Source organism: Dendrobates tinctorius, unplaced genomic scaffold (genome assembly GCF_039654945.1).
Source record: "Dendrobates tinctorius isolate UK_male_01 unplaced genomic scaffold, ASM3965494v1 ptg000001l, whole genome shotgun sequence".
Taxonomy (NCBI): Eukaryota; Metazoa; Chordata; class Amphibia; order Anura; family Dendrobatidae; genus Dendrobates; species Dendrobates tinctorius.
Genome location: NW_027361669.1, coordinates 16,768,794 through 16,791,386, shown reverse-complemented (window position 1 = coordinate 16,791,386; position 22,593 = coordinate 16,768,794). Strand labels below are relative to the sequence as shown.

Genomic DNA, 22,593 nt, shown 5'->3' with positions numbered 1-22,593 from the left:
TCTGTGACACCTTAGACACAAGGTATGGAATCTGTGGCACGTTAGACACAAGGTATGGGATCTGTGGCACCTCAGACACAAGGTATGGGATCTGTGGCACGTCAGACACAAGGTATGGGATCTGTGGCACCTCAGACACAAGGTATGGGATCTGTGGCACCTCAGACACAAGGTATGGGCTCTGTGGCACCTCAGACACAAGAGAAGCCTAATAACCCAGGGAGTTGCTACTTGTGCAGTTCTCCCACGACAGCCCCAGCCAGGACCCGAGAGCTGTGCTCAGAGGCCTTGTGCTGTACAAGGCGCTGGCGACCTCTAGGTGGCTGCCTCCATGACAGGAAACTGCTCATGTTTATTCATTAGGCCATGCTCAGCACAGAGGAATGGTCGGCACTAGTCAGCCATGCAGACAGCACTGCTTGACAGGCCGGACATAATGGAGACAAGGTGTGAGAGTGGCGGCCACCAATGCAGGAGAGGGGACAGGCCGCGCCCGGCCCGCCATTTTGATATTGTCTGAGCCTTTCCAGAAGCTAACTACCCCTGCCCGTGTGTGTGCTGCCCCCAGTGCCAGGCGAGCAGTGTCACCCCTCCCCCACAGTAGTGCAGCCTCCCGACGACTACCTCGGCTGCCTCCTGACTGCAGCTTCCCCTCCCCCACGCAGGCTCCGCACGCCCTCCGTTCTGAGGCAAGAAAGCAGCCAGCAGTGGCCGCTGCGTGCAGTGCGGCCGGGGGAGGTAGTGCAGACGGCTGCGGGCCTAGCGCTATGTGATGAGGGGCAGGCGCACGGTAAGGCCGGGGGGCACACATCTCCATTCCGGCAGCACACCGCAGAGGTGCCGGCCGGGACAGCGTGCACACGCGTGCTGGTGCCGTGCTTGGTGGCGCTGCCTGTGGACAGGACAAAGCCGGTACTCGGGCTTCTCCCGGCCGGCGCTCGTATGACCTGTGCTCACATGGCGGCGCAGCGTATCGTGCGGCCCCCTCCTTCCCGCTAGGCACAGGCTGTGCGCTCGCCGGCGGGGCCAGCCTCTGCTCATGTAGGCCTCTGCTGCTGAGGGTGGCTGCCATTTTGGCTAGAGGACGTGATTGCACTTGGTGGGTCTGCTCCGTGCAGTGTGGAGCTCGGGATGGGGCAGCCTTTGTATGTTAATGTTTACCATCCTCCATTGTTTGGCTCCTGCTTGCTGCTCATGTGTCTTTTCTATGCCTAGGTTCATGCCTGCACAGGATGGATGAAGCCTGTGACCTAGGCAGGCTCAGCAGTGCCCCCGGCTATTACATTGATCCAGATGCCCCATATAAGAGGGGCCGAGACCCCGAGCCACGGAACGGCTGCAGCGTGCCACTGACTTCACCACTGCAGAGCCATCAACCGGGTTATGGGCCGGATCCCTCGTCCCATTACATTCCTCTACGAAGGCTTCAAGACATTGCCTCCATGATGGATCTAGAAAGCCTGAATGGATCTCACGATATGAAAAGACCAGAACCAACGTCTCAGCCGTACTTCTATAATAATAGCGAGCCGGCAGTTGTACCCGCCAGACCCGATCCCAACCACTGCTTTCCTGATAGACCATTGAAGATGGGTAAACCGTTAAAAAACGGCATGCACCCCCCTGATTCATATCACATGGAGCCCCAATATAGCCTGGAGCCTCTGACTTATAACCTAGATGAACATGAATTTGGCATGGCATTGCCTGTGTATGGACAACAGCCTTCAGTGGTAGAAAATACTGGGGAAACTGCTTCCAAAATTGGCACCCCTCCTGGTTTCGATACAGAATTAGAGGATTTAGTTCCCTTAGATTGGGGGGATGAGGGTGAGAATCCAATGAATAGTAAAGATAGGGAGCAGAAAACCTCTTTTTTAGCTATGATTCAAGATCCCGAAATTCCAAATGGATCTCATGCCAGTCCAATGTCTGACAATATGTTATCTCCCGCGCAGCTGGATGGGGAGCTCGTTGGGAAGGGTCCATGTGGTCCGATGCATGCTGGAGATGAATCATTGTCTCCAGAGGAAGATCTAGAAGACTTTGAAGGAAACCATGAATTTTCTTCTGGGAACTTGGAATTACAAGATGTAAGCAAAATCTGGGATTTTGGGAGGGTTTTACAGTTTGTTTCTGGGCAGTGGAATCTCACATGTTCAAAATGTTTCAGACTTTGCTGCGTCAAAGGGTTGTCTTCCCAATATGTGCCAGGGTCATGGAGACCTCCAAGGCGGCTGATCTTCAAAATAGGTCATCAATTTTATATTGTTGGGATCTGACTATTAGCACTGCCCCAGTCAGGTGTTTGTAGGGGTCACAGCTCTTCTCAAGTGTCGGACCCCCTTCATTGTTTACAGCAGCTTTTTTGTTTTCAGTAGCAGCTTTGCTTGGTGTAGTGTTGTGCCATTAAAATAACTGAACCTGAGGTGCTCTACCAAGCATTACTGTTACTGAAAATGGGGAGCTGTGCAGTACAGAGCAGTGGCAACAATGGAGGGGACGTGTCGCTCTGCGGAGCTTTGCGCCATACAAACACTGATCACTTGGGGTCCTAAAAGTCAGACCCCTATCACTCTAAAACCAATGACCTTACAAACCCTCTTACTGAAGATTGGTATATATGTGGTGATTATATGATAATACATTGTGGTTATCAGTGAGCTAGTACTTATAGGAAATATTCACGTGGCAGATTGGTGGTAAAATTTGCTGCATCTAAATGAGGACATTTGTGTAGCATGCATATGGATTTTAACAAATCTGCTATGTGTGAGTATACTCTAAATCAGGGATCCCCCCCAAATCCAGTCCTCAAGGCCCACCAACAGGTCATGTTTTCAGGATTTCCTTATTATTGCCCAGGTGATCGTTGCATCACCTGTACAATACAAGGGAAATCCTGAAAACATGACCTGTTGGTGGGCCTTGAGGACTGGAGTTGGGGAACCCTTCTCTAAAGGTATGGCCAGATGATGTGGTGGGCACATGGCCAATGCTCTGCCTACTCTCTGTGGATCAGTGGCTGCACAGTTGTGAAACAAAAGCGATGTGGCAGTAGGCCTGTGTGGTTGGCAGAGTTGCGGCTGCATATGACCAGGTACGCGTTTTGGCTGTCCCCTTATACAAAAGCTTCTGAAGAAGGACTTGTTTAGACGTCCGTGAATCATGTACTTGTTCTCTTCTCAATTTTTCAGTGATAGAATAGCTGTAAAATCTGGTGCTATTCACGTGTGTTTTGTTGTAATCCATGTGCCCACAAGTGTTGTGTAGAGGCATAATATAAATGAGGCTTTTACACTTTCACATACCTGTAACTGATTAATTCTGTAGAGAACCGCCAAAAATTGATGCGGACTTAGGGTGTGTGCACACGTTGCGGATTCTGCTGCGGATCTGCAGCGGATTTGGCCCTGCGGGTCCGCAGCAGTTCTGCAGGCATTGTACAGTACAATGAAAAGCAATGGGATTTCAAAACCGCAGTGCACATGCTGCGGATTTTTCCACGCTGATTTGCTGCGGTTTTAAATCCGTAGCATGTCAAATCTTTCTGCGGATTCCGCAGCGGTTTGACACCTGTTCCATTGTCCAGATGTCAAGCCGCAGGCAAATCCGTCACTTTACCTGCAAATCCGCAGCTGAATCCGCACTGTATGCACTCCTCCTAAATCTCTCCTGATGTCTTTTGAAAAAGAAACCTGTTCAGAAGTAGCAAAAATCTTTGGGAAAAAATGTGCGTCGCATTATAGTATATTGCATGGAAGTGAAATTTTGCAAAACTATTCGCTTGCTGCAAAAATTGTGTTGCTTGTCAAGTCTGCAGGTCCCTCTGCACACGGTGCGGATTCTGCTGTGGATTTTTCTGCGCAGATTTGACTAAATCCGCAGGTCAAATGACCTGCATTTTTCTGTGTGGTTTTCCACCTGCGGATTTCTAGAATGGAGCAGGTGGAAAACTGCAGCAAATCCGCACAAAAGAAGTGACAATCCGCAGCAAATCTTCGCGGAAAAATCCGCAGCATGTGCACAGCGGATTTTGTTTTACATAGCCAATAATGGTACTGTACATCACCTGCAGTTCTGCTGCGGATCCGCAGGGCCGGATCCGCAGCAGAATCCGCACCGTGTGCACATAGCCTTAGAATTTGCAGATTCAATCAGTTCTATGCAGAAGATAAACCTAACGGTTTAGTTACAGGTTAAAGGGAACCTGACTGCAGATGCATGGTGCCGATCAGTGTGCAGCATCATGCATGATCTCAGCCCCCAGTATGTTTCTCTGAATTGCTGCAGTGCTTCAGAGAAAAACATTCTTAATACCTGCCAGGGACTGAGCCATGCAGCAGACTAGTCGGAAAGGCGGGTCCTCTGTGGCTCCTTCCCACCTACTAACGGTGACTGACTAGTCTGTACCCATGCAAGCATGTAGGCAGCGACCTGTCAGTCACTATCAGCAGGGAGAAGCCACCAGGGACCCACCTGCCTGACTAGTCTGCTGCATGGATCGGTCCCCGGAGGCTATTAAGGCTAAGTTCACACTAGGCATTTTAGCTGTGTTTTTTTTTTTTTTTTTTATGCTAGTTTTCAGCTGCGTTTTACAGTACCAGCAAAGCCTTTGAGTTTTCAGAAATCACATGCACACAGTTTTTTTTTTTTTGTTTTTTTTTTTAATTTTGTTTTTTGTCATTGGTATCTTTGCATGTTTTTTTTGGACAATAGAGGATGTCGCTTCTTTCAGCATTTTTTCAACTTGACGTGAATGAGTTGTGAAAAAGAAACACCTGCGTTTTTGGTGCATCATGTTTTCCTGCGTTAACATTTTGTGCCAAAACATTATTCTATAGAATGACTCCCTCCCCCCAACACTAATCTTTATCAGCAGGTACAAGAGACAAATCAAGCATGCCAAAACGCATCAAAAGCGCCGCAAAAAAATACAAGAACCCATGCTTTCTTCCCTGCCGAGAGATCAGGTTTTACTGCAGAAAAAAATTGAAAAAAAGCCTAGTATGAACTTACCCTTAGGCTATGTTCACACTGGGCATTTGTGCAACTTTTTATGCTCCTTTTCAGCTGCATTTCACAGTGCCAGCTATGTCTGTGATTTCAGAAATGTCATGCACACAACTTTTTTTTTTTTTTTTTTTTTTTTTGTCCTCAGTATTTTGTGCTGTAGGCTATGTGCCCACGTCGCGATTTAAACCGGACACTCAAAACAGGACACCTTCCCAGAAAACGCGCTTTTTTTTCGGCGCGATTTTACCGCGATTATGTTCGCGTTTTTGCTGCGAATTTCAAGCACTTTCCAAGCGATTTGAAGGATCGCTTGGAAAGTGATTGACGAGTGTGACCAACCTGTCAAACAGTGTTTGACAAGTGTGACCAGCTTTTTACTATTGAGGCTGCCTATGCGGCATCAATAGTAAAAGATAGAATGTTAAAAATGATAAAAAAAAAATAAAATCAGGGTATATTTACCTTCCGACGTCCCGCGCAGTCTCAGCGACGCTCCCGTTCCCAGCGATGCCTTGCGAGACCTGTGATGACGTTGGTCTCGCGTTACTATAGTGATCTCACGAGAACGCTAGAGTAACGCGAGACTACGTCATCACAGGACCTTGCCCAAGGCATTATTGGGAACGCTGAGGCCCGTGAAGGCTGCGCTTGACGCCGGAGGGTAAATATATCCCGATTTTTTTTTTTTTTTTTTTTTTTTTTTTTTTTTTTTTTTTTTTTTCCCAAGGGGTATGGTACCCAGGGGCTGGAGGACAGTCCCCTCTCCTCCACACCGTGGGTACCAACCGCACATGAGACGCTTAACTTCCCGCATGGTGGGCATAGCCACATGCGTGAAGTAAGCGGTTCTCATGCATTCCTGTGGGTGCGGAATCGCGGCAATTCTTTGCGATTCTGCAAAAAGAATGAGCATGCTGCGTTTTTTTCCGCAATGCGATTCCGCTGCAGAAAAAAGCGCAGCATTAGCACAGCATGTGCGGAATGCCATAGGAATGCATGGGGGGCGTTCTGTACAAGTTTTTTTAAACATTTTTGCGACAGAAATCTCGGCAAAAACGCTTAAAAATCGCATCGTGGGGACACAGCCTTACTGATTTTTTTTTGGACATCAGGCATGTGACTTCTTTCAGCGTTTTTCACCCGTTGAACTGAGTGGGGAAAAAAACGCCAAAAAAAGGCACCAAAACCTGCGTTTTTGTTGCAGCTTCTTTCCTGCCAAGCACCTGGGTTTTGCTGCAGAATAAAAAAAACACCTAGTGTGAACTTAGCCTATACAACCAGTCCTCATACATGCTGGCCACGGATTGAACAGCATGTGTTATTTCCACCAAGGCACTGGGTTGAGGAAACAGCTTAAGGGTATGTGCACATGGATTGTGCTTCGGAATTTTCCGCCCTGATTTGGCTGAATACGCAGGTCAAATGACCTGCGTTTTACCTGTGGATTTGCCTGCGGTTTTCCCCTGCGTTTTGGCACCTGGTCACGGAGCAGGTGTCAAACTGCGTCGGATTCCGCACAAAGAATTGACATGCTGCGGATTTAAAACTGCAGCTAATCTGCGCTGAAAAATCCGCAGCATGTGCACAGCGGTTTTCAATTTCCATAGACTATAAAGGTACTGTACAATGCAGCAGAAACTGCTGCGCATCCGCAGGGCCAAACCCGCTGCGGATCCGCAGCAGAATCCGCACCGTGTGCACACACCCTAAGGGGCTTGTGCACAAGTTGTAGATTTTGTGCTTTTTTTTGCCACGTAGACTTACATGCAAAACCTGAAGCCATCCTGATGGCATCTAAGTGAATGAGAAAAGCATTTTTGACTTGCAGATTTGGTGCAGAAAATACTCTGCATCATGTCAGTTCTCTGCCTTTTGCTAGCGGTTTTCACCATTGATCTCAGTCAAATCAGGGAAAAACCTGCCTTTTGCAGCTGCGTTTTTCATGCCAAGAGATGCAGGAATTTCTGCATCGATTTACTCAACATGTGCACATAGCCTAAGGCTTATGTGCACACAAGTATTTTCAGCAGTTATTTCTGCTGCAAAACCCAGAATGTTACAAGGAAAGTGCTGCATAAAATATGCATGTTCTGCTGCATTATTTTTCATGCATTTTTTTTCCCCATGAAAGAATTGACATGCTGCAGATTTGTGAAACCGCTTTGAAGGCTCCAGTCTGCAAAAAAAAAAAGCAGCATGAGATTTCACAAATCGAATTCCCTTTGCTGGTGCTGTACAATGCTGCATTTTTCCACAGCGAAACGTGTGACCGAGCCCTAATGCAGCTGCTCTTACCTTTTGGTATGACGGTCATAAAACTGAATAGGCGTAATGGAAGCGAGTAGCATAGCAAGCTATTGGTGCAGCTCCTGCATGGCTCCCATGTTACATGGCTTCCGTTACATATTAATTGCCATGAGATTTCCCAGACAGCATAGCACTGCCGTACCCGGCTGTTATAATAAACCCACATCAGATGGTCGGGACCTAGATGCACTGATTTCCTCTATTCTCGGTCAAATTTGTCAGTAAAACGTCAACAAATGAAATAAATGACTAGAACAGGTTTCTGGTTTTGGGTCGCAAACCCATTTGAGTGTCTTGTTCATGATTAGAAAAATATGGCTGCATTCATCCTCCACAAATAGGGCCACAATGGGCTGGGTAACTTTGTGGCTGCTCTACACTGAGCTGTAAAGCTACACCCAACATGTGGACTGTTGTGGTATTATTTTATTGGAAGAAAACTGCCTTTATAATAAACACTTTAAAGGGGTATTCCCACATTTGGAAGTATCCCCTATAATTGGGGTAGGGGATAACTTCCCAATCACTACGGGTCTAATTACTGTGGCCTGCACTGATCCTAATGACCTGGGCTCTGAATAGCCCATTGTGAATGGGAGTGGTGTCTTTTATGCGCACTGCCACGCCATTCATTCTTGGGACCAATGGAGATGGCTAAACACTGGAGTCTTTAGAGTCCTCTGGGTCCATAGAGATTCCAGCAGTCGGACCCTCGGCTATGGGGAAGCTACCATCTATGCATAGGGTATAACTTCCACACTTGAGAATAGCCCTTTAAGGGCTGGTTCAGACGTGATGGATTTGCTGTCCAAGTTTGGGAGGATGAAAAAATCTGCAGCATGTTGAGAGTTCAAAAAACTCCTCCTTGTACTGACAATGTGTGTATAATATAATGGGGGATTAGGAGTATTGCTCTCGGCACATGTCTTATGCCACTTTAGTACCTGCGGTGATGGCATAATGTGACTAGCTACTGATTCCTGGCCTGGGCATGGACCTACCATGGCTGCATTATTTATCCTGCAGTTTTGGTTGTCCATCACAGTATGTGCACATGTTCAGTATTTGCTGCAGGAAAATGCTGCATGACATACGTGCATATGTTTAGTTTTTTCCCCTTCATTTAAATGGGTGAAAGATGCTGAAACGACATGCTGCAGATACGAATCTTCTTCAAATCTGGCAGAAATAAATAAGCCTCTTGTACATGAGATTTCACGAATCTCAATCACTTTGTTACTGTAATTCTTTGTTTTTCTGTAACTAAACCACGTGGTAAAACCCAGCCTCTGCACGTACACTAGGGTGCGTGGAAAATCCTCATGTAACCTGCATTTTGTTGTGGATTGGTTGCTGAAAATCTAAAGCAAATCTGTTACTTTTTGTATTTGCCCCAAATGGTTAGCTGCACTTGTAGTTGTGTTGGGAATGTTGTTGGCAATTCCAAGTAATTTTTTTTTGGGGGGATCCCTCCTGTCTTTAGTTATTCTGTAGGGCTTCTGTTCCCATTGTATGTGGTTATTTCACTATATTCTTCCTATAGAAAGACTCGCTCGATTTAGGGAAGATGTGTTAGGCCATGTGCACACATTGAGTATTTGAGTTTATCTCCGTATTTGCAAGCTAAACAAAGAGGGGGGAAAAATCCAGGAGTGGTGATGTGTTTCTATTATGTTTTTCATCTGATTGCTCCACTCCTGGTTTTGGCTTAAGGCCCCGTTACATTTAGCGATGCACCAGCGATCCCAACCACGATACGACCTGGTCAGGATCGCTGGTGCATCGGTAAATGGTCGCTAGTGAGCTGCCAAACAGGCAGATCTCACTAGCGATGCAGCAGCGGTCGGCTGTCGTACTTGCCTTTCAGACGCGGCGAGGTGTCCGTCTTCCGCCTGCGTCCATGGCTCGCTCGTCAGCGCCAGCAGGAAGCCAACGACGAGAAATGGACCAGGCCGATCTTGCGCGATCAGCGATTGACAGCGGGGGAGCCGGTCGGAGGTATCACATGTAGCGATATCGCTGCTGCGTCACAAAATCGGCGACGCTTTAGCGATATTGCTATGTGTAAAGCTCCCTTTACAAATACTTAGGTAAAATACTGCATGTGTGCATATGGCCTTCTAAAGCAACATAAGCAGACACATCTGAACGATATCTGTATGTGACATTCATTACACAGTTAATAACCTGACACTGTTATTCTCCAGCTCTGTATGACTACATTGATACTACAGAGGTTTGTATTCTGAGCTGGTGTTATTGGAACTGTTTGGGGTACATACGGTGGTTTGATTTACATTTGTATTTTTGGGTTGTGGGAGTGTGACAACTGTAAAAACTGCAATTCTGAAGTTTCAATCTTTCCCATTTTTATTTTGTACTGGGCTCTATTTTACTATAGTTTCTGTTTTTATACTCTTCAGGCTATAGTCACACAGCAGTTTTTTTCTCATTAGAGAAAATCTGTCTGATTATGCCAATCGCCCTCTGAACAGTGTGAGCTGATTGTCTTGGATGAGGAGAAAAAAAATTTCAATCTTCTCCATTCATTCTGTCCATGAAAATTGGACCACGCTCTGATGTCATCCGAGCGCGCAATCCGATTAAATATATTTTTTTACACAGACCCATAAACATGAATGGCTGAGAGCAACACGATAATCGGATGCAACTCATTCATACTGCAATTTTTCTTCTCTCCTTGGACCGACTCGATCTGAGGGAAAAATTGGACATGTGCACAGCCCCAAAGAATAGCATGGGTACGAGTGCTATTCATTAAAATGTGGTTTCGCATGTCGATTTTTCACTGTCCTTGTTTAACCTGACCTAAGATTGCCTCTAGAGGATGTTTTGGGCTGTGCTTGGAGATCTTGTTTTTCATGTTAAATGCATTTTATTCCCTATCTAACTAGAGACAACCAAGGGGAAAATTACCTGTGCGAATTTTTGAAGAAGGGGCTGTGGTGTGGGCAAAATTGGGTCGACGCCCATGGTGGCCATGCAGGATTTGTGCCGATCCTCAGCAGGATGTCAACGGTAAAGATTTCTCTTATTGCCTTCATACTTGTGTCCAAAATCTTTGTACCATTGGAAAGCGCCATAGTTTTGTATACTCGTCATGTCCTCAACTTATCACACACGTTGCATCACTTGATATCTGTGTCGGCAGGGTGACAGGTTATTGTACCTTAGGTCTCCTTCTCAAGTAAAGTCTTTTTTTGTGTATGTGATGTAGAGAATCTTCTTTTTTTTTTCTTTTTTTTTTTTTTTTAACAGACCCACTGACTCTTTGATTTTGCTTGTGTTGTTTATATATCTGCAAACTGACATTGGACTTGCCTGTGTGATGCATATAAATCTATATATACCAATATACTATAATGGTTTTGTATTCTAAATGTAGGCAAGTTTTCCCATGACCAAAGTTGCTGCTCTCCTTTGCAAAATTGGCACTATGCACCCATTATCAAGCCTTTCTATTTTGATTGTAAGCTCTTGTTCCCTTTACTGTAATCTGATTCATTTCATCATTACTTAATGCTGTTAATCATTACAGCCTTTCCTTGGAAGTATATGTTGGGATGGATAGGTTTACAGTGGCAAACGGCACCAATCTGTTCTGCGGAAAGAAAGAAAAAAAACCCATACTATCTGTAAATTATCACTTGGCAGTTACCTGGTAGATCCCATTCATGTCTTCATTGTGATTTCCTGTTAGATTGGAGTGTACTTGATAATATAAAGGGAAGTTCAAATGAGATGCGGTCTCTGAATGGTGTGATATTGCCCATGAGGATAATATTGGCGCGATTAGTGCAGTGGGGGTATTGAAAACTACCCCACAGTCTCGCCTTTAAAAATGATGCCGGTTGTCATTTAGTGCTGCCAATATCTGCCCTGCTAAGTTGATCCCTTATATTGTGGGGTTTTGGGAGGGACAGCCGCCTTTGTGGAGCACCCCGCAGGGCCCTAGGGTACTCTGTACCGGGCCCGTTAACTTCAGTGGAGGATGTCACTGTGGCAGTGACCCGGTCCGTGGCCCTGGGCGTCCAGTAATAAAATAGCGGAAAGTTGTGTAATTGGGTGTAGTAAAATGGGAATAAAGTCTAGATATGAATACGTGACGCCACCTGTGGTATTCTGGTCAGAGGTGACCAGCGCTGCTGTGTTGTTTCCCTGAATCTGTTCGTGTGACGCAGCTGAGGTGGAAATGGCTCTCCACAGGTAGAGCAGTAGTCCCAGGGCCGTTGAGATTAGTTGATAGATGGTGGGGTAGCGTGGAGGAGTGGATGTAGCAGAGTTGGGTTGATGACGCAGAAAGAATGGTAAAGGACACAATTGCAGGTAGTTCAATCGGTTTTACTCACAGTTCTGTTCTGCAGTACAGATGCCCGCCTCAGTGCTGTGTCCAGGTCAGTGGTCCAGTAAACTCCCAGGTAGATGAGTACACCCCTCCAACACTCCCTGTCAGTATATTCCTTCCTAGGCTGTCTCCTCAATGCTGCTTTAACTCCTTCCTCCCCATCAGCATCTCACAGTCAGTGTCTCGGTCTAGCTGCCTCGGATCCTGTCAGAATTCGTAACTCAAGCGATTTCTTGATCCTACATGGCAGCCTTTCTGGAGAAAGTAACTGTGGAAGTTCGCTATGGCCCATACAACAACCACAACTGTCAGCTTGCTAGTTAAGTTCGATGTTCACTTCGCTAGGCTAGGGGCTGAGACCCTTCTGCGACCTAATTTCTTCCCCCACCTGATGGCTATCAGCATGGGACTCTAAAAATATCACTCCTTCCTTCAGGGAGCTTTCCTTCAAAGCCAATCCGTCCAGCAGCGCCTCCTGACAGGAGCTGCTCAAAACACATCCTGTTATGAATGGGTCACCGAGGAGGAAAGCAGGCCCAGGCTAAGCCACAGAAAACCAGAGAGGTTGGTAGCTAAGCAGATGCAGACCCTTGATCCTGTCCACACAACTAGCAGTAGCCGTGGAGCGTACCTACGATGATCCTAGCTCTCCGGCTGTGCCGAGGCGTCTAACTAAGCCTAAAGCAAGAAAGAGGAAATCTAAACTGCCCCGGAGCAGACCCCAAAGGAATAGATAGCCCCCAAACATATGTCGGTGAGACAAGATGAAAACACAAACGCAGGCAGAAAAATAGACTGAGCAAACGATGGGGCCCACACTGACTAGACAGGACAGGAAAGGAAAGACACTGTCTGCAATCACGCAAAAATCCCTGCAAAAAGTCCAACACGTCTGATGCACAAAAACACTGAAGTCGCACGACCGCCTCCACTATATCAGCACTCTGGTATATTCTGAAAGCAAAGCAAAAAGAGACCAATATAGAAGGGGACAAAACAAACTGGCACATGCAGTAACATATGGGCGGTGATTCAGCACAGCCCCAGCCGGAGCTAGCTGACCCGCACAAAGCAGAGATGAACAAAACCAGATCAAATGCAAACAGAGTAGCAAATGAACCACTTAGCTGAACATGCAGGGAAAGAACAGGAGACATCAGACCTCTGGAGGCACAGGAAGAAAATCACCAGCAGGGATAGAGGGAGTCGGCTGTCTTAAATCCCAGTCAGAAACCCCAGATTTCCAATCGTCTTCCTCATTATCAGGTGGCAAGCCTCTGTCAATCAGATCAGCTCCACTACCTCCAGTAACCACCAGAGGGAGCCCAGAAAGAGAACTCTCAATCTGACCAGCTCCACTATCTTCAGTAATCACCAGAGGGAAGCCAGAGAGAATTCACAACAACGTCCCTTCACTTGCTCTTCCCCTGAGGGACTCTCCCAACTGCCTTCAAATCTCCCACTCTTTTTTTTTTTTTTTTAAAGCTCCGCCCACTCGCTGTCACTCATTGGCTGTTCTAAATCACTGCACTTTCTAAGCTCTTCCCCTTCTACCTACCTTCCCCATTAACCCCCCCAACACACTTTCCTAGCCAGTCTGGGATGAGGCCATCCTCCCGAAGGGTACACCCAGATGCCCTGACTAGTGTGTGTGTTGGGTGCAGTGTTAGGAGTGTGGTAAAGTGCTCCCATCTTACCTGGTCGTGAGATACCACACCTCTGGATGAGGTGCAGTACCTCTGTGGCTACTGGACCCGCAGGGGCTCCACATTTGCATTCAATGTGTTTGCGGGTTAAGCTTTGTGGAGTAAAGGCCAATCCTTACGTACAGTGCCTACAAGTAGTATTCAACCCCCTGCAGATTTAGCAGGTTTGATAAGATGCAAATAAGTTAGAGCCTTCAAACTTCACACAAGAGCAGGATTTATTAACAGATGCATAAATCTTACAAACCAAAAAGTTATGTTGCTCAGTTAAATTTTAATAAGTTTTAAACATACAAGTGTGGGTCAATTATTATTCAACCCCTAGGTTTAATATTTTGTGGAATAACCCTTGTTTGCAATTACAGCTAATAATCGTCTTTTATAAGACCTGATCAGGCCGGCACAGGTCTCTGGAGTTATCTTGGCCCACTCCTCCATGCAGATCTTCTCCAAGTTATCTAGGTTCTTTCGGTGTTTCATGTGGACTTTAATCTTGAGCTCCTTCCACAAGTTTTCAATTGGGTTAAGGTCAGGAGACTGACTAGGCCACTCCAACACCTTGATTTTTTGCCTCTTGAACTAGGCCTTGGTTTTCTTGGCTGTGTGCTTTGGGTCGTTGTCTTGTTGAAAGATGAAATGACGACCCATCTTAAGATCCTTGATGGAGGAGCGGAGGTACTTGGCCAAAATCTCCAGGTAGGCCGTGCTATCCATCTTCCCATGGATGCGGACCAGATGGCCAGGCCCCTTGGCTGAGAAACAGCCCCACAGCATGATGCTGCCACCACCATGCTTGACTGTAGGGATGGTATTCTTGGGGTCGTATGCAGTGCCATCCAGTCTCCAAACGTCACGTGTGTGGTTGGCACCAAAGATCTCGATCTTGGTCTCATCAGACCAGAGAACCTTGAACCAGTCTGTCTCAGAGTCCTCCAAGTGATCATGAGCAAACTGTAGACGAGCCTTGACATGACGCTTTGAAAGTAAAAGGTACCTTACGGGCTCGTCTGGAACGGAGACCATTGCGGTGGAGTACGTTACTTATGGTATTGACTGAAACCAATGTCCCCACTGCCATGAGATCTTCCCGGAGCTCCTTCCTTGTTGTCCTTGGGTTAGCCTTGACTCTTCGGACAAGCCTGGCCTCGGCACGGGAGGAAACTTTCAAAGGCTGTCCAGGCCATGGAAGGCTAACAGTAGTTCCATAAGCCTTCCACTTCCGGATGATGCTCCCAACAGTGGAGACAGGTAGGCCCAACTCCTTGGAAAGGGTTTTGTACCCCTTGCCAGCCTTGTGACCCTCCACGATCTTGTCTCTGATGGCCTTGGAATGCTCCTTTGTCTTTCCCATGTTGACCATGTATGAGTGCTGTTCACAAGTTTGGGGAGGGTCTTAAATAGTCAGAAAAGGCTGGAAAAAGAGATAATTAATCCAAAACATGTGAAGCTCATTGTTCTTTGTGCCTGAAATACTTCTTAATACTTTAGGGGAACCAAACAGAATTCTGGTGGTTTGAGGGGTTGAATAATAAATGACCCTCTGAATAAACTTTTCACAATTTAAAAAAAAATTAAACAAAGAAATAACATTCTTTTTTGCTGCAGTGCATTTCACACTTCCAGGCTGATCTACAGTCCAAATGTCACAATGCCAAGTTAATTCCGAATGTGTAAACCTGCTAAATCTGCAGGGGGTTGAATACTACTTGTAGGCACTGTATAATGTGATGAGGTTTGGGCATGATGGGATGGTAGATATGGGGGACTCTGCCAGATTCAGTTTGTTCTGTGGTAGTTGGTATGAATGTGAGGATCCTCGTTTTTTTTTTTCAAATTGAAGCAATTTTTTACGGTAAAATCTCTTGGAAAATTTAGAGCACATCTGGTCAAACCTTGTTGGTAAGCATAACCTGTCTGACGCTTAGATCCTTGTATGTATTGGGACCTAGTGAGAAAACCTTTAGTGGAGATGGAGAGGCAGCTAGTTTAGAGTAATAGATTTTTCCTGTCTGTGGGATTGGAATAAAACTGAACCCAGATACCCTCCATGTCTTTCTGTATTAATGTATCGTGCAATGAAATCTGGTGAGTTTTAGTGCAGAGCTCATATTGTTAACCTGGGTAAAAATTGCTGGAGTTTTAGCTGAATAGTGTCCTTTTTTATGATGTCCTTTATGTAATAGACACTTTAGGTGATGGACAACAGCGATGTCTGTCAGTCCCTGTTAACATATAATGTGGATTTTTATTCTGACAAGTTTAATTTATGTAATATTCTTTTGAGTTACTTACTTTTCCCCATGAAATGAATACTTTCTATTTTCCAGAACCGGGCACTAAAAAGCCACCGTGGCAGTATTATGTTGAAACTTTGGGAGACCTAACTGAGAAGGTTTGGGTCCCTGCTAAGGCAGTTGTTTCATTCAAAGGCGTTTATCAGTTTGAACGATTACCAGACCCACGACATCCTCAAAAACTAAAGGAAGGGTCACACAAGGTAAGAAATGTGCTTCCCACTGGGAAGAACAAACCTTCGGATATCATCCACAACTGTAAATTTACGTAAGATTTTTCTCTTGAATTTTTTTTTTTTTTTCTTGGCCTGTTGACTTTTTAAACCTCATACTTTATATGACTCTTAGTTATGTTCTCTTATAATATCTTTAAAGTCCCCAATCTCCCAATTAAAGGGAATCCGTCAACCCATTTTTCAAGTATCAGCTGCCGGCACAGCCATCAGGGGCTTATCTACAGCATTCTGTAATGCTGTAGATAAGCCCCCGATGTAACCTGAAAGATAAGAAAAATGAGTTATATTATACTCACCCAGGGGCGGTCTGTGTCACGGTCCGGCGCCTCCCATCTGACGGTGACGTCCTCTTCTTTGCTGCCTGTCGTGGCTCCTGCGCAGGCACACTGCTCTGCCCTGTTGAGGGCAGAGAAGAGTCCTGCAGTTCGCAGGCTCCGGAAGAGGAGCCACGCCAGGCAGCAAAGAGGACTTCACCGTTAGAAGATGGGAGGCACCAGACTGCAACACCCATCGGACCAAGACCGGATCGCCCCCCCCCCCCGGTGACTATAATCTAACTCATTTTTCTTTCAGGTTACATTGGGGGCTTATCTACAGCATTACAGAATGCTGTAGATCAATCCCCTGATGGCGGTGCTGGCAGCTGATACTCGAAAAACGGGGTGACAGATTCCCTTTAAAACTTTTCTAGTGAGATGTCATTGGGTTAGAGAAAATGGTCTATTATGCGTGTATTATGCGTTACAATTTCAATTCTGAGTAAAATAAGGTCTTACTCAGAACATATTAGTAGCTGAGTCTTAGAAAAGCTTTTATCAGTGTCTCTGGTACACTGTAGAAGACCCTGAAGAAGTTCCTATCCTCAAATGAGCAGGTGATCTACTGCTTTTAGCATCTATTTCTTGTAGGTTTATTTGACTTATATGCCTTTTTTATCTGTAAAGGATTTGTCTGTCACTGGTCATTTCCACATCAGAGATAAGTAGTACCAATGACGTTATAACTCCACATACCTGCCGAGATGCATGCACATGGCCTATTCTAATGTACAGGACATGTACTTGTCTTGTGTAGGTCCTAACATCTTCAGCACCATTCACCTCTGCTGTGGAAGTGAGCGGCGCTCAGAAACCCTTTTATAATTTTCCTACATTTGGCTGACGTGGGGGGGGTGTTAGAATCAATTTCTAGCTTACCCTACACTTGGTCTCAAGTTATCATTATTTTAAATGTACAGATAGGTCGACAATCATAGTGTCCTTCCTAACACTACAATATCTGAGAAAGAATAGATCAAGCTACTAATTGCAGATCAATGTCTTCAGTTAATATCTTTTCTTTATGCGCAGATGAAGCATAAAGGATTCAGATAAAAAATATGCGGTTTTCCCATTGCTATACAAGTTGCAAAAAAGTATGTGCTAATTTTGCCCGATCAGTAATCATTCAATACCATGTGTATCCCAAGATAATGTCAATGAACGCTATGGCTCGTCTCACAACAAAAACAAGACCTTGTATTTCTTTTATTAAAAATTTAAATAAGCTATTACACTCAACGTTATTCCACATGTGCCCAAAAAAATAGTTGTTCAATTAATTTTATATAACCAAAGTCTTAACACTTCAATTCATCTCATAATAAACCATTCACCATAAAGCTTTACAAAAAGAAACCTAAAAAGTTATGGCTTTCAGAAAGCGTTGATTGAGGGATGGAAAACAACACTTACACCCTGATTCATTGTAGTGTTTTCACCAGAAACATGGCTTAAAACAATCAGTTGTAAAATGATGGCGTAAAAATTTAGACTTTTGGCGCTTTAACATGAATTTTTCCTAACTCTGCCAAAATAGACTGAGCCAGAATGGGGGCCTGACCCCACAGCTTGACTACTTATGATTAGCTGTTGCGTTTCTTTCACCATTAGTCTTACTCCAGTAAGAGACCGGAGCAAGATTTATGATGAGGTACACCTCACTTTTCATACCCACCCCATTCATTCACAGGCGTGCGCATTTAATGAATCAGGAGAATCTGACTCCAACAGACGCCCTCATAAAGACCGGTGTTGTTCTAACCAGTCTTAATGAATCGGGACGTTAAGGCCATGTGCACACGATGCATTTTTCCTGTGGATCCGTGGCGGATTTCACCGCGCAGAAACGCTGCGGATCCGCAAAGTGACTTACAGTACAATGTAAATCAATTTAAAAAAAAAACCGCTGTGCAGACGCTGCGTTTTTTCCGCGCGGTTTTTGTGCGGTACAAAAAGTGCAGCATGTCACTTCTTTTGTGCGGTTTTCCACCTGCTCCATTCTCCAAATCCGCAGTGGGAAAACCGCAGTGGAAAACCGCACAAAAACAGGAAGAAATCCGCAGGAAAAATGCAGGATTTCTTCAAATCTGCGCGGAAAAATCCGCTGGAGGAAAATCGACGTGTGCACTTAGCCTAAGAGTTGTCTGGCCTTGGGGTACAAGTCTGCAGTCATTCTATGTGACTACAGACTTGTGGATACTAACAGCACATGCACTACACAATGTGAGGATTCTCAGGCGCTGAAAGTGGGCAGACATGTGACCACAAATATACAATTTGCATACTTTCAGCCACATTCCTATTAGAATCATCCAGCCTCTCTCGATGCACTTGCATTGAGCAAGGCTGCACCCATCAGCATGTGGCCATATGTATGCAAATCACATACTTGAGGTTATGTGCGCGGCGCCGGAGAATTCTCCCAGTGGATCACGTAGTGACTGCAAATTTGTACCCTGAGACTGGATAAGCCTTTCATTTTAAATGCCAAAAATTGGTCTTTTTAAGGGATAATGGAAGCAACAAGAATGCAATGTTCAATTTGCAGTCATTATTCACTGTTGAGGATGAGTGGGCACAAGTATGTGATTTGCATACCTTTCTGATCATATTTTGATTAAATGTGTGTGCTCACTACATGCTGTCAGGATTCAGAAGTCTGCAGTCATTGACTGCAGACATCAGAAGATCGTCAACCCCATTTAAAACCTGCTGAATATGGATATTCCTTACTTTACTCTTACATTTTTATTTTTTTCTTTTAAGATTCCTTCAAAACTTTTAAAATTATGGCAGTCGAGTATCGCGCATGCCTTGGATTGTCTTTCCAAGACAGACTATGGAGAACTTGCGCATCTTGGAAGTGATGATGACCAACAAGTGGAGTACATTGGGAAGGAGTTCAATGGCACAATGAATAGTGGATTAAATGGCTTTTTAAAATCTTCTCTGCATCACTCGCTCCCATCACCTTGTGATAACGTAAACTCTGGTAATAAAAATGAAAGCGCTATAAATAAGACTTTTGCCAAGACCAAACAGTTGCATGAAGAATCTGTTGTAAATTCTATAAAACCAATGTCTCCTGATCATTTGTATAGTAAAATCGATGATACAAAGTTTACAATGACGCCCTACCAGAAAGACAGTGCCAGGCAAGGATTTAATGATACATTCAGCCTTAACCAGGTTGATGGCTCCAGTGCAACTCGTTGTGATGTGACGTCCTCAAAGTTGTTTGAGAGGAGCGCCGGTCCTGTGGAGCAAGAAACCTCATGCAATGACAATGTGTCCCTCCAAAAAGACACCTTTAAACCAGAAACTGTTCTTGCCAGTCCTCATTCTAAGCACTACGTTCAGTCAGAAGACAAATTGTGTGTAGGAGTGAATAAAAACAAACGTGTGAGGGAAGAAGACCCTGTGTCTAGTCCTTTGAACTCAAATAAGAAGCCTGCCACATTTAAAGATTCGAAGGACTGTGACAAAGACACTCCATTGTCTGGTAAAGAGTATACTGCAATGACAAAACTGGACAGTCCAGATACACATACTAAAGCCTCTTCATCATGTATTACACTTGCATCCTCGTCAGATTGTTCCCTGAACTCTCCAAATCCTGTGTTGAGTAACAGTTTTACCAGTGAAGCTACCCATTTAACGAAGGATGAAAACATGCCTTTTACCGAAGATAGCAAATCGTATTTAGATGAGAAACACCGATCATCATATCCCAAACATGAAAATGTCAAGGTGGACTTAAAATCCATCTCTACATCTCCTAGTAAAAATGGGAATGTACCTGCAGTCGGCATCGATGTACATGGACGGTCTTGTGGTCTTTTACAGGCTGGGGAGGTGAAGAAGTTAATGTCTGGACTAAAAGAGCCATCCGGCAAGATGGTAAAAGAGGAAAATTGTGAAAGTCCAGACTCTAAGACATCTCTGCAGAATAAAATACCTAGGGAGCCAGGTTATGAATACAGCACTCTGTTAATGATGATCAAAGATTTGCATGATACCAAAGCAAAGGAGAGGCAGCTTATGATGGGACAGAATACAGCTTCCTTGCATAGTCGCCAAGACGTCTCTTCTGAAAAACAATCTTTAAAGGTATGCGACCAGTCAGTGACAGGAATAAAATCTGAATATAAGCCTAATGACAATGCCAGTTCTGATGTTGCTAGTTCTTCTGTGGTGCCGTCTGGTGTATCACCCCTGCCTCTCGCCACGGGCCATATGGAAGATTCTAGATGCCCTAATTCTAAAGTGCCATGCTCAAACAAAAGATTTATTAGACCATGCATCCTGCAGAAAAGAAGAACCCAGGCATCAGAGAACCTAACTGCTGGAAAATTAATGAACTTTAAGTCCGAAGACAAATTGTTTTCAAATCTTGCACAACACTCATCGGCACCTGGTCGGACAGAGCTGGATTCTTCCTTCCATCGTAAGCCATCTCCTAAAAGAGACACACTACCAAAAGAAAGTGTAGACGCTTTTGTACAGTCGACTGTAGAGACCACTGATGCAATTATAGAAAAGCCCCACCAAAGCCGTAAATCGCATGCATGTTGCAAGGAGCTGGGTGAACCAGAGTCTGAGCTGAGTAATGAGTGCCTAGGATGGGATGAGTCTGAGTCTAACTGTGTGGCACCAAAAAAGCGCTGGCAAAGGTTTAAGCAAGAAGAACAAACGGGCCCAAACAGTAGGTCTTGTAGCCTTCCTATTGCAATTGAATGTATTAAAGAGGAGGCAGCACTTCAGCAGCAGGACTCTGATGCCATACTTTCAGCAACTGGGCTTTCTGATGCAGCTCAAGCAGATTCAACAAAACAAGGTAATAAAACCTATTACAGAACATACCTGTGTATTACCATATGTATTTGAGAGTTTGCAGTCCACATTTAGGAGATATTCACACATTGTGTATTTTTGCCCCAAAAGTCGACATGAAAGTTCAGTGCATTTACATGTAAAAAATAATTTAAATGATTCATCAGCATGTACATAGATTTTTAAAAGCCCCATACTGTATAATAAAACTCTTGCCACAACTCTGTGAACTTACTCTAATGCTTTTTTTTTTTTCTCCTTGGCTCACAGCTTTGAGGCAATAGTGCCAAGTAGTATATTTGACAAAAACACCTATGTGGCCAGAGTAAGTACAGGGCACTCCCAGTAATCCCCCAAATCCTTACACATAATATAAGCATATGCCCTATAAAAGTAAGGCAAGTAATGCCCCAAACCAGATGCCAAATTCACAAATCTATACATCTACACCATGACAGTTGGGGCCAAGTGGCCTAAACAATTGGTAGCGCAATAAGGAATGAAATGGGGCCGCACAGTGGCTCATTGGTTAACTATTGCTTTGTAGCACTGGGGTCCTGGGTTCAAACCCCAACAAGAACGTCTGCAAGGAACTTATATCTTCTCCCCATGCTTGTGTGGATTTTTTTGGAGGTACTACAGTTTCTTCCCACACTTCAAAGACATACTGATGAGGAATTTAAATTGTGAGCAACTATGTAAGTGAGTAAATTAATATACCCAAAAAGTGACATGAGTGTTGACTGGGAATAGTGGATGGAAAAAACCTCAGTGGAATTAGACTACCTCTGTGTGTTTTGCATTCACATCTTCCAGGGACCGTGTGTAGACGGTGACAGATATTTTTTTATGGTTACTCACCAATGAAGATGTGAGGTGATTCAAATCTGTGCTTACACAAACCGAACAGTGCACCTGAAAATCAGTCGCCATCCAATTTAATCAGGGATAGGGTGTGTGCACACGTTGCGGATTCCGCTGCGTTGTACAGTACTTTTAAAGTCTATGAAAAATGGAAAAGGCAGTGCACATGCTATGGATTTTTCCGCAGCATGTCACTTCTTTGTGCGGAATCCGCAGCGTTTTGACACCTGCTCCATTATAGAAATCTGCAGGTGTCAAAATGCAGGGGACATCCTCAGGCTAATCTGCGCTAAGTCCGCAGGTAAAACGCAGCTCATTTTACCTGCGGATTTAGCGAAATCCGTGTGGAAAAAATCTGCAGGACAATCCGCACAGTGTGCACATACCCTTAGAGTTGGGGCTAAAGTTAGTTTGGGTTAGGGGTGTGTTAGGGTTAGGTTTGTGGTTGGGGTTGGAATTAGGGTTAGGAGGGTGTTGGGGTTAGGGTTATGGTTAGGGGTGGGTTGGGGTTTAGGGGTGTGTTTATTTTCACGGCTCTGCGTTATAAACTTTAGTGAAACACTTGGGAGTTCAAAGTGCTCACCACACATCTAGATAAGCTCCTTGGGGGCGGGGGGGGGTGTCTAGTTTCCAAAATTGGGTCACTTGTGG

General features: G+C 44.9%; 1 protein-coding gene across 1 annotated transcript in view; it reads left to right on the top strand.

Moving 5' to 3' along the window:
- Window positions 1–512: 512 nt before the first annotated feature.
- Window positions 513–22,593, top strand: part of NSD1 (nuclear receptor binding SET domain protein 1) — a 191,852-nt gene continuing 169,771 nt past the window's right edge. Inside the window, exons 1-5 of the mRNA XM_073569139.1 lie at window positions 513–790; window positions 1,216–2,093; window positions 10,239–10,362; window positions 15,723–15,892; window positions 19,012–21,082. Coding sequence (XP_073425240.1) covers window positions 1,233–2,093; window positions 10,239–10,362; window positions 15,723–15,892; window positions 19,012–21,082 — 3,226 coding nt within the window. The 5' untranslated portion in view covers window positions 513–790; window positions 1,216–1,232. The remainder of the gene's footprint in view (window positions 791–1,215; window positions 2,094–10,238; window positions 10,363–15,722; window positions 15,893–19,011; window positions 21,083–22,593) is intronic.